This window comes from Plectropomus leopardus, chromosome 7 (genome assembly GCF_026936395.1).
Source record: "Plectropomus leopardus strain MGB_pleo_1.0 chromosome 7, ASM2693639v1, whole genome shotgun sequence".
Taxonomy (NCBI): Eukaryota; Metazoa; Chordata; class Actinopteri; order Perciformes; family Serranidae; genus Plectropomus; species Plectropomus leopardus.
The window spans coordinates 10058585-10071408 of NC_142182.1; the positions used below are offsets into that span (position 1 = coordinate 10058585).

At 43.9% G+C, this 12824-nt stretch overlaps 1 protein-coding gene across 1 annotated transcript; it reads right to left on the reverse strand.

The window, feature by feature from the left end:
- Positions 1-522: 522 nt before the first annotated feature.
- Positions 523-6617, reverse strand: lrrc4.2 (leucine rich repeat containing 4.2). Its single transcript, XM_088079874.1, has 3 exons — positions 5353-6617; positions 5139-5265; positions 523-4982 (listed from the first exon to the last, which is right to left on the reverse strand). Exon 3 carries the CDS (start codon positions 4859-4861, stop codon positions 2861-2863), a length of 2001 nt encoding a protein of 666 aa, XP_087936000.1. The 5' UTR covers positions 4862-4982; positions 5139-5265; positions 5353-6617; the 3' UTR covers positions 523-2860.
- Between the last annotated feature and the right edge of the window lie 6207 nt (positions 6618-12824).

Sequence of the window (12824 nt, forward strand, 5' to 3'; positions counted from 1 at the left end):
AGTGTTCTTGTATGTGGCTGGTTATCGGGCACATTAAAGGCTTTACAAAGAGCCAATAGCCTCTTATGAAGGCGCTAGCACAGCCAGAGCCACGCTGTGCTGGGGAAATAATAAGAGTCTGCTCTTTTGCAACCCACACATACTGTAACAACCAAGAACACTCACTTTTGTCAAAGCAAAGAGTAGCCATCGCACTCTGGCTGTGACTGGAGATTCAGCTGTGAATCTCGTTCACATTTTGAAGGGAATTAAGAAACACTTGACATAGTCATAGGAGTTCCATCTGCTTCTTGAGGCCCACCTGTACTCACACACTGCCAGGTGCACTGCCAGGAAACACTAACACCTCTCTAGCCATCCATTCAAAGCTGAGGAAACCTCCGGATGAAAATAGCATTAGAGGAATTTCCTCTTATATGCCTTAATTTGTTTATGTGCAGTACATGCTGTTTCAACAGTACATATTTTTCGAAAATTAAAACAAACTACTGAGGAAAAAAATGACTCCCACTCAACCTGTATTCCAGACTGTTACATAATTGCTGTCCCTGTTTTGTTTTACTGCACCGCAGGAGTACCTACTGTAATGCAGTCATCTTATTGTGAATGTCAGGAGAAAAAATGCACATATACATACGTTAAATGCCAGTCAATGCCTCATAGCACATTATTATATGGCTCTTGATGGCATGGGAAGTTCAGCCTGTGGCTTTGAAATAAAGCCTTGGTGTTCCTGTCAACTCACCATGCCCCATAATTATCACAGGGGTCATACTGCAATTTCCTCTTTATCCCCAAATAGCCTCAACAGGAGCACTATTGTATTGCAACATAAACCTCTTTAAATGACCAATAACCTGCAGGGTTGAAGAGCATTTGTCTAAATCAGAACAAAAGAATAAGGCGTGGTGAGTGGTTGCATGAAGGGCAGCAGTATAAGGTCATAGGTAAGGTGTTTCAGTCACCGCAGAGACTCAGTATGCTTATTTATGGAAGCTGGCCTTTTAACTGCATGACGTCAAGATAATTCAGATTGTTCAGAAATGCACTGACACATTCAGCATCTGCAAAAAATAGATAATAAAAATCAGTGCTCTCCCCTTGTTAGGTGATATATTTTCAGAATGTATTCTGGAAGTATTTGGCTTCCTTATGAGGGCCTGTGTTGTACCTCATATCATGTTGAACCACCCACAACTGTTTCTTCTCATTAAACACAGTTTCTATTATAAATATATAATTTCCACTTGATAAATGTCAGATTCTGATAGGAACTGCAACCTACAGGTGAGCATGTAAGGAAAAGAAACCCACAAACTGTAGAACTGTGGGATACATGTATTTTTTTCCCCTTCACAGTCACTGAGAAATCAATGTTAAGAACTAAGCTGAGGCATCAAAGACCAACAGCCTATCTGACCTGCATAGAGCCCCACTGTGGGGTATAATGCAGCATTGTACACCAGTTACTTAAAGACCCATTCATGCAGACACTAAGTAAATGCATAGGACCGTAAGATGGGGGGTTCGGGGTAGGATACGATTTACAATACTGCCTCCAGCCTTTACGATTAAACAACTTACACACAAATGGAAATATATTCAGAGAGAAGAAAAAACATCAGATGAAAGTGTTTCTGATTAGAGAAATACAAACCAAAGGTTTTTATTTTTCATAGCCTCCTTTGTCTCTCCATAAAAATAGTGTTGCTCAAAATAAACTGTTAAAAGAAAAACAAAGTCATGTTTCAATGTAGTCCATGGAAAAGCCCCGGTATCAGACATTCATTTGTTTCACTTCAATCCTCAGGTTTTTTTCTCCAAAAGCAGAACGGTCAGCAAAGCCCTGTATCACTGCACCACATGTCTGTTCATTTGAAAAGCATCGGAATGAGCCCTTGCAGAGACAAGTCAGGCAACTGCTGTAATGCATTATTAAATTAGCCCTAAACACTACACAAGCCATTAAGAAGCATGTCAAAACCTAAGGGAAAAAAAAACACAAAATGCAACCAATAACAGAACAAAGTATTTGCAACAACTGTTATTAGCCCGCACTTCATCTTTGCCAGTTAAACCAGTGGGGAATCATGTGCACACTTAATAAACATGTTTAGATACGCTACAACTAAGAAGCACTGGCACTGTCAAATAAACGCAGCTTAGCTCCAGCGAACAGAGGGTTAAACCTTAGCTGCAGAAATTCACTGCAGTCCAAAAGCATTTGGCTGATAGCTACTGAACAGCACATTCTATCTGTGCCATTACGCTGCTATCCTTGGACAAATGTTTCTATCTATCTAGATTTTGCTTGTGTGTCTTTTTGTGTTTCTAAGTCTGGAAATACCATTTTATTGCATATAATATTTGGCACAGTAAAAACTGGAGCTTACATTTGGGGCTGTATTTAGAAACTGGTGCCTGTATAAAGAGTTTTTTTTGTTTTTTTTTACTGCATCCTAAATATGGTCAAAAAACAAACTAAATGCCTCTTTTCCTACAGTAGACAGTACCACCTTCTATTGTCAATCACAAAAGCAATTCAGTATCTTTGTCTTTTTTAAATAGAAGTCACCAGTTATTAGAAAATAGTTTCAATTTACTTTCTTTTCTAATATAATTTGCATGTCTCACCACTGCCTGACGGTAGTTTCATTTATATATATTTATATTTTTTTCATATTTATATACTTATGTATAGGCATGTACAAGAAACAAAAAACTGTCTCTGATTTGCACTTCTGTACAAAAGAAAGTTACCGTTTTGTTCTTTGTGCATTCTATTGCATGGACTGGTGAGCAGATAGGTGGAGAGGAGAGGTTGGGGCAGAGTCAGAGATAGATCCAGAGGGAGCATTACTCAGATCTGGGTCTCTTGAACCTTCTCCTTGCCGTGAGAAGTCTTAATGACGTAGGGATCAGCAATGGTGCTGATGTGGCTGTGATGCTGTCTGACTGAGCGATGAAGAGAGTTGTTCTGGGTCCAGTGGGCTCCGTAGCCCCCTTGGCGGGATGAGGAGGAGGAGGACACGTATCCAGGCTTAAAGGTGTTGCTGTTGTGTTCCACTAACGTAGGCAGTACCAACCCTGTGTCATCAGAGCCACTAGATCCGGAGGTGGGTGGTGGAACAGGAGGAACTTCTTCCTCCATCTGTATGATTTCTATGGTCCTGGCTGCTGCCACCGTGCTCCTCTGTTGATGCCGCTTACGCAACTTATAGAATGCTATTAACATGGCGGCTGCCAGCAAGGTGACAGCAACAAAACAGCCAATGATGATTTTGGTGGTTTTCATCACCTCATCCAGGCTGGCGGCTGGCCCACTGGGGACTCTGGCAGTGGGGATTGACACCTGCCTTGGAGTCTGAGTGCTTTGAAACAGCACAGTGGGTGTAGAGATGAAGACGGGCTGAAAGACAGAGGGTGAGGCAGGGATCGTAGGCTTGGGTTTAGGTGTCTCCTCCACTGTGGGCTCCAAAACTTCCACTGTTACAGTGGTGAAATAGGACAGATTAGATGTGTTGAGTTCAGCATTGCTGACGTTAAGATAGGCCGAGGCATTGGAATTTCCCGCCATGTTGCTCACCATGCAGGTGTAGACCCCTGTGTCTGACGGCAGAACATTGGAGAAGTTGAGCGTCCCGTCGTTGAGGACAGATATCCGCGGATGAGCCGAGCCATGGGTCAACACAGTCCCATTGGGGAGAAGCCATCGGACTGAGCTCATAGCAGCCGTGCGACACTTCAGTTCTGCCACCCTTGCGGCCGAGATGTTCAGATCTCTGGGAGCGTCGAGTATGAATGGTGCCGAACACTGAAAGGTGGTCTGATCAACTTCCACCAGGTATCGTCCTCTCATATGGACCGGGGTGTGGCAGCGTCCGCAGCAGGTGGAATTTGTGGGAATGTATTCTCTGAGCCACCAAGAGAGCCACACTACATCACAGTCACATCGCCAAGGGTTGTGGTGCAGGTGTAGCTCCACCAGGTACTGTAGAGGGGTGAAGAGGTTATGGGGGAGAGACGAAAGGTTATTATGGGCTAAATTCAGCTCCACCAAGGCTGTGATGTCATCAAAAGCATTCCTCTCAATGGTGGTGATGGCAGAGTTCATAATCCACAGTTTGCGTAGATTTTTAAGCCCACGGAAGGCCCAAGGCTTCAGTTCAGGAAAAACATTCTCTGATATCTCTAACTCCTCCAGTCCCACTAGTGGTGAAAGATGAGGAAACTCCCTCAGGTTGCACATCCCCAAGTTGAGATACTTGAGGTTCTGAAGGCCCTCAAACGCCCCATCGGAAATGTACTCCAACTTCCTCAGTTCTCCCAAGTCCAGTCTCATGAGGGAGGGGACACGGTTGAAGGCATAAGATGGGATGCTCTCGATGGGATTGTTTCTAAGCCATAACTCTCTCAACTTTGACAGGTACTCAAAAGCCCCACTGGGAATGACTGTCAGTCTGTTGTCGAACAGCTCCAGGGTATTGAGGCTGGTCAGGCCATTGAAGGCCCCCACTTCAATCTGTCTGATAGCATTTCTGCCCAACTGCAGCACCTCCAGGTGATGCAGGTGCCTGAACGTATCCGCCTGTATGGTCTCTATGCTGTTTTCCATCAGATTTAGGTACCTGGTATTGGCCGGGATGTTCGGTGGAACCCTTACAAGACCTCGGCGGGTACACACCACCTTGCTGAGCTGGTTAGTGCAAGAGCACGCACCTGGACAGTTCTGTGGGTTAGCCGAGCCCAACGCAGGGCCTGTGGACTGGCACATACTGAGAGCAGGCACCATGAGAGAGAGCACGGCGAGCAGGGCTGCGTTCCAGGTAGGCTGCACACTAACCTGGCCCAGAGGACTCATGGTGTGGAGGGCTCATTATTCTGCATGGTGGGGGGAGACGGCACACACCAGAGGACAGACCACCCTAGCCTGGCTGGAGCAACTCAAGGCTCCCAAGTTCCATCGACAGTGCAGGGAGATGCTACACCAAAATTGATGTGTGTGTGAGGGAGAGTAGGGAAAAAGAAGGGACAGAGACGGAGACAGAGTGAGAGAAATTAATACAAGAGAAGTAGCAGAGGAAAAGCAGTGCAGCATTGTCAGAAAAAAAGGTTGAATAACACTATCAGTGACGTACCTCATTAGTTTGGAAGTGGTCCTTTTTGCCTCTTTCCAAATGTTAAAAGCAACAGTCATGCATCATGTTCATTTATAATTTCCTTCCATGGAAAGACAGCAAAGTGATGTTTTCTTGTTTTCCCTCTCTGAAAAAGTGAGGTGGCCCTCTATTAGCCAAGGGTACAAAATGGCTCCTGGTATTAAAGACTGAAAGCAGCATGAAAAGCACTCACAGGCAGAGGTAAGGCCATGAAGGCTTGGCAGGTGCCTGGATCCCTTCTGCCCCCACTAACTGCCCCCCTGCCAGGCTGCAGACTCCAGCATGCAGCTCCACTGTGGATAAATCACAATGATCCATAACGCAGTAAAACACGACAGAGGAGGAGAGAAGAAGTGACCAACTGAAATAAATAAAAATCCCCAGTTCTGTCGGCTCCTGATGCATGTGTTGGCTCGTCGGCTGGTCGGCTGTTTGGTGGAGAGACCTCCCTCACTGTGACTTTGCCAAGGGCTAGTCGGTCGCTGATTAGCCCCGTTGTGACAGAGACTGAGAGACAGAAAAAGGCTAAAGAACTCCCGGCACAGTCATCCCCCTCTCCTCTCCTCCTCTGTGTTCCTTTTGCTTCCTCCCAACGTTGGGCTGGCCCTGGTCAGAGCAGCTGCAGGCTGCCGTGTGCACAGTTAGCAGTAATCCGTCTATTCCTCCTGGGGGGAGGAGGGAAGGGGGTGGGGGTGGGGGTGGTGGTGGGAGAGATGGTGGCGCTGGGTGGGGGGTGGAGAAGGGGATGCGCTGCACTGTTGGAGCTTCGCAAAAGGCTGTCGGAAGAGAGAGAGAGAGCACTCTTGTCCTCTTCTGCAATGAGAGAAAAGAGAGAGGATGACGCTGGGAGGATGTGTGTGGAAAAGAGCTTCGTATCTGTATCCAAAAACAGAGACAGGTATTGAGGATTCTTTTCTCCACTCGCTGTCTGTCCCCTGGGCTGTCTCCTGCAGTGTTCCTCTGCTTGCTTATTTGTTAGTTTTTCTCCAGGGCTGAGGTAGTAAGTTGTGGCAGTTAGCCATGTGTGTGGCTGTCAGACTTGCGGCTGGCTGGTGGACTACTGCAGTAGCCAGAGTAGAACAGAGAGGGAGAGAGAGAGGGAAAGAGAGACAGAAAGAGAGAGAAGGAGAGAGAACCAGTGACAGATCAAGAGCAAGTGAAAGATAGAGTGCGCGAAGGAGAGAGTGTGTGAGAGAGAGAGATGGAGAGGAGGAGGCACGCGAGCACTCAAACAGGCAGCCCACCGTCACAGAAGCAGCAGGAGCAGCATTCTAATCCACATCTCCTCTTCTTGTTTATTCTCCAATCTCTCTCTTTTCTCGATTCCCCCCCTCCGTGTCGGTGTTGCAGGCAGCTAAGATGCTCGCTCTGCCCCCTCCCTTTGTCCTTCAGTGGGAACGTGAATGTACTGCTGACGCACTCCTCTCAGCTGCTCAGCCAGCCTCAGAGCAGTGCATTGGTTTGATGCAGTGTTCCTGTGTATTAACACATTCAACCTCCCCTCCTCCCGTATCCCTCCCTCTCCCTCCCCTCACTGTAACTATCTTCTCCTCTCTTACTCTCTCCCTTTCTGTTTCTCACGTGTGCCGTCCCTCACCGTCTGTCTTTACTCTCACACTCTGGATCACTTTACCTGTGTCGATCCTCCCCTCTCTCTTGCTCTCCCAACCTGTCGTTAACATGGAAAGCCTCCCGTTCCAATGTATCATACAGAGACAAGAGGTCAGACTTTCTGCTCCAACTCCAGAGTGGTTTTGTGCTCTGTCTCTCCGTCTCTCTGTCTCGTGAGCGCAGCAGTGCGCCAGTGTTTTCCAGTGGAGATGCAGCTTGCTGCTATTCCTCACCTCTTGTAAGGCACAGTTTGGTGAGTGCTCCCTCATGCCTTATTACCATAAAGGACAAACAGAGTTGTTTGTTGCATCTGCTTTTCTTATTTTGTCAGTTGTAGAGGATTTATTGTGTGTGTATGTGTGTGTGTGTGTGTGAGGACTTTGGAGGTGGGGGGGGGGGTTGGGTCGGGGGGTCCGTGACATCATAGAGGACTGAAATGCTGACTCTGCTTCTCTGTGTCTGCTGGGCAGTCTTCTCTTCAGGGAGGAGAAAGATGAAAGAGCTTGCACACAGTTATCTCAAAGAAAGATGAGAGAGAAAGACTGAGAGATAGAGGAAAAGAGACTTACCGAGAGAGTGGGGGGAGAGGGATGGGGCCGGGTAGGAGATATATCCACGTCCTTGGTGAAATAGGGGAAAGGAGCCTATAGAAGGAAGAGTGGAATGAGATAAATAGGGATAGAGAGGAAGGATGAGGGAGACAGATGAGGGAACACACTGCATAGTAGCCTCCTCAGTGGAATGGCATAGAAAAGGCAAGAGAAAGAGAGGGATGAGGAGTAGGGGGGAAGGAGTAGGAGGGACGAGAGGAGTGTTGATAGTGTTGGATTAAGCGTCATTTGAATGCAGGAGAAGGAGTCTCCCTCTCTGCCTTTGGTTAATGACCACATTCTCTCCCTCTCCGTGTCCTCTCCCCTGTCACATATATATTTGCTATTGGGGTTGCGGTCTTTAGGAAGACGGAAAAAATAACATGCAGACAATAATAAACGTGCTGCTGTCAATTCCCATTTTAATTCCAATTCATGAAATAAATTGGACATGACCGGAATTTATCATTCCACTAAAGATTGTATTGAAAAATTGATGCTTCATGTCCACATTGGACCATAAAGAGGATGAAGTGATACTGAAGCTGCTTTAAATGGATGCAAGGTGCAGTTTACTAAAGTAGAGCATGAGGACTAATGCATTCGTCTTATTGTACGTGAGCCCCTTATTCTTGCTAACATATATGAAAATGAATAAAATATCACAATAAATAAATGATAATGCTCAGTATTATCTCTTGGATACTTTTAAATAAAGTAGTACAGAATGTTACATTTCTCTTCCTGCTGCATTCATGACATGAGTCAAGAACAATTTCCTCTTACATTTTAGAAAACTGAAACAACATGGACATATGTGCCTGAACATGATACAGAAGAAATATAACACTCTTTTTTAACCTTCAGTAGACCAAATTGTTCCAGGAAATGCTTTCCAGCCCCAAGCTGCTTTTGTATTATATTGTGTGCAGTTTAAAGGTCAAGTGTGTAGGATTTCAACTTCTGAATTGACAGAAATATAATAAAATAAGTATGTTTTCTTTAGTGTATAATTACCTGAAAATAGCAGTTTATATCTACATATAAGGTCCTCATCCACAGAGTCTGCCATGTTACACCCCCAGATTTCGGCAGTTGCCGGAAACACACAAACTAAACACTGGCTCCAGAGAGCCAGTGTTTGGTTTGACGTTTTCGTGTCAGCCATGAAAGTTAGCAGCCCCTCCACGATGAGCCAAACGTCAAGAAAAAAATGCTGAATTCTATTTGCCGGTTTTGAGCAGCTTGTCTATTTGTTTTGGAAAGGAAGGGACCTCTGCGGATACTTCGGCTCCTGGTTAAGATCCTCCTGAAGGAATCCTAGTTTAAGCTTGGCACATGAGAAAAGTTTAAGCGGGCTGACATCTGCAGTCCTCTCTAGCGTCTTTTACACTGCCTGTTCAAGGTGGGAATATCACGCTGATTTGCTACGATCACATTAAGAACGGCAGAGTTTTCTCGCCTCTGAGTCAGGAATAGACGCAGTGACAGTGCAGAAATTAGGTCTGTGTAAAAGCCAGAAAGACGTAACTATAAGGAGGTGTGACATTTTGATTATGTCTTATGCTGGTGACCACACCGCGGGAGGTTTAAAGAGCAGCTGTTAGCAATTAGCGTCTAATTCAAAGAAGAAGACTGGCCGTAAATGTCTGAAAATAATGAGCTCCTTACCCTCCGAGTTGAGGACACGATCAGCCGCCATATAACAGAGGAGGTAAATGATTGCGATTGACATGTTATGCCTTTGCTATTGATAAGAAAGTGCTGCCAACGCATATATGTTACACAAGAGACCAACACTGTCACATGTCACACCTGTCACGCCTCATTGCAGGACGCTGGGGTGCAGTGTATAACGTACACAGTGGAGCGGGATGATGCAGCTGTTTGGTTCTGTGCAAAAATGCAAAAGAGGCATAAAGAAGGGACTTTTACCATTACTATGGCACAATCTCTGTGTATAAAGAGCTACTGCTAAATGCCACTAAATCCTACACACAGCTCCTTTAATGCTTTTATGTGCATAGTATACATCACTGACAAACGTGTGCACATTTTCATTTTATGTTGCAAATGGGTTACACCTTGTGTCTCATGCCAGCATGGATTTGCCATAATGTTGACTACTTCAATTTTGTTAACAAAATAATATACATATATGGGACTAATCAGGACTAATGCCATCGTCAAAACCACCATTTGGGGGAAAAAAAATCCACATTAGACACATATTGTGTGTAAAGTGAGGAGTTATGACTTTGAATTAAAGAAACATGAGGACTGACCTTCTTTGCCCTGCAGTATTTTGGAGAAAGACCATTGTGGTAGCAACAAAGGGAATGATTGAAAAAAATACATATCTCAGTTTCTTTTATGCATCAAAGAATGACTTTGAAAGGGCGGAATAACAGATGAAAAACAAGAATGAATGAAAAAAAAGAAAAGTTGTGAACATTGGCGTTTGGAGAGGAAACATGCCAGATAGACAAGAAAGGCATTTCTAAAACATGCCAATTACAGCTCATGTACCGATTCTATTCCAATTAGATTCAGTGCTTTAAAGTGAGGAGAGGAAGAAAGAAGAGGAGAGGAAGAGCTGGTGGTGGTGGTGGTGGTGGTGGTGGTGGTGGTGGGGGAGGTGAAGGGGGATAACTATTAGTTAAGGTGGTGCAGGCAAGGTTGGTCAGATAATTGATGGCCATGGTTGTAGCTGCCGCGTTAATGCTATTACAGGGGGCATGAGCATGGAAAGGTCAGTTAGCACACTGAATATATGACGTTTCCTCCCGCTGACTTTATGGCTGTGTCTCTCCCTTCACCTCTCTCTTTTTTTGCTGTGTTTTTTTTCTGTTTACATAGATCTATTGTGAGGACTATCAGCTTTTGTAGTCCTCCTTTAAAATGTCTCAAATGAGGTTCTGGATGAAGATTTATTACCGCGTGAATGTGTTGTGCAGTAAATCATTTCACAAAGTTTTATGTAATTACTTTATAGTATGATATACCATCCTGAGTGTCAATAAATAAATCTTAAATATATGTCCTCCAGCATCATATATCACGAAATGGGCAGGTTATACATTTAGCTATTTTTTGTGTTGGGATCCTTTGACTTAAATTATAAATGAAAAAGCAGTTCTGTCAGGCAAAACAGTGGTCAGAGACTTTTTTTCACCATGTAGTGCACCGTAGCACATGCTTCCACTTTTCTATATGTAGGATACAAAAGTATAAAATCATCATTATTCTGTTGATGGAAAATTTTTTGTTTGACATGTATATGGATCATTCAGCTGCTTTCTTTTCATACAAACCGCATTACGTAAGTTCTTAAACATTCTTAATCTACTTAAGCATGGGTCGATTATGGCACCATTCACTGTGAAAGCTGATCGTAACCTATGATGCTGTGTGCTTGGTTTGTGGCACATCATCTATAGTTTAAAGGCAATGTATATTGCAGTTGTACTAACCTCCCAAAGTGCTAAAAATATTACAAGAATGGTCAAAACTCAAAAAATTGAAAAGATCCTATATATGGACATGCCCAAGGTAAATGCTTTCATTTACTGTAATCTGAAATAAATGTATTTATAAAGAGAGCAATGCACAGCACAGTAAAATAATATAAGCACATTTCAACCATCCACGACACGAATGAGTTTGTTACCTTCAGTACATGACTGTTTAGATGTAATACGTTCAAATGTGGAACTATGCCCTGAACTGTTCAACCACTCCTGGACATATCTGAAGCACATTCTCCTAATGGACCCGCTATAATGTGGTTTGAATAAATGTAATCAGGCAATCAAGCTTGGATACACAACGCTTAGTGTGGCCCAACAACTCTATGGGCACAGTACATGGTGGCATTTCTGCAAACCACAGATATATTACATTTGTAGGTTTCGTATTTTAAATTTGTACGTTATTTATACATACTCAATATGTTGAAACCTTCCATTTCAATTTGTTTTATTTTTTTTAAGATGAGGACAGCACAATTGTGAAATGTGGAGAGAGAGAGAGGGGGCAACATGCACGTCTCTGCAGAGACTGGAATCGAACCCGCGGCTGCTGCAGCGAGGACACAGCCTGTATACATGGAACACTCACACTTGAAATGTAAATGGAAAATGTAAATGTACACAAACGCAAATACAAATACATTAAGATTCGCTAATTGTTTTCCCATATAAACTTTAAAATTTTAACAGGCTCAGCGGGATGTTCAGTGTGACAGCAGTATTGATGTAATATAGTGAACAAGGTAACGGTGCTATCGATGGATCTGCAATGTGCAGCAACATTTTTTGCACCAGATATCAAACAAAAGCCAGGAACTGTGTTGTGTTAAGTTGCTGTGAGCCATAAATTCAGCACTTCTCTAAAATAATGTTATCTGTGCCGCTGCAACTCTACCAAAGACCAGCATTGAAGTAAAGAGCTCTCACTCTGCAGCAAAGTCTGGGGACCAAAATATGGGGACCAGCAGCACACTGCACAGTAAAGTAACTAGCAAAAAAACCCCAAAACAACTGCTAGAATAGTCCCCTCAAACCTGGTTGGAAATGTGTCGTTAAAATACATCTAGTTTTGTTGAAACCAACAAGTCTGGAAACATCTTGACAGGTCGTTAAAATATACCTTGTTTTGGCACCACAAATGGATGAAAATATCCTGTCTTGTTAAGATATACTGGGATTTGTTTGCACAAACTTAGTTTGTTATGTCCTGACTTGTCATTAAAACATACCTGAGTTGCAATAAACATGCCTGGAAATGTCCCACACTGTCATGAGAAATACCTACTTTTGTTGCTGGTCTTGAACAGTAATCTGCTGCTGTCTGCTGCTCAGCAGTCATCACACCTAGGTGTCGCACCATCCACCATCCCCTTTTCCTCCTTATGAGTAACTCATCTCATTAATTAACATTTCTAAAGTGACAAAGTTTAGATTACATGTATATATGCTACATATGAAACGTTTAACTGTAACATATCTGTCCGGAGTATGCAGAAAGATAGAATGCCAACTTTTTATTCCAGCAATTACAACAGCTGTCAAACTTCAAACTCACTCCGTCACTCTGTCACGCCGACAAGCAGGCTACCTCCACTTCGCTGTACGAAGGTCAACCTTTAAGCCACAAGATACACTCAAATGTGGTCCAAAAAAGGCAAAAATAACAACACATTCGAGGCTGACAAGGCTCAGCCGAGGTGTGAGAGTGTGGTTCCAATCATTTGAAGGTGTTGGCCAATATCACACTGGACCGCGTAACGTTGGAAAGAGTGAGACAACAGTGGGTCAGCTCAATAGTGAGCGAGTGACACCCTACCCTACAAAGCTGCGTCAGGATTAGAGGGGAAACTGAGTGTCGCAGGAAGTTGAATCTACATCCTGATAAATGTGTGTGTGTGTCACCCAATTAGCCTGTGTGGGCTGTTACTATCACT

Excerpts from the sequence above, each read along its gene's own strand:
- lrrc4.2 (XM_088079874.1), bottom strand. The coding sequence starts at position 4,861 with ATGAGTCCTCTGGGCCAGGTTAGTGTGCAGCCTACCTGGAACGCAGCC.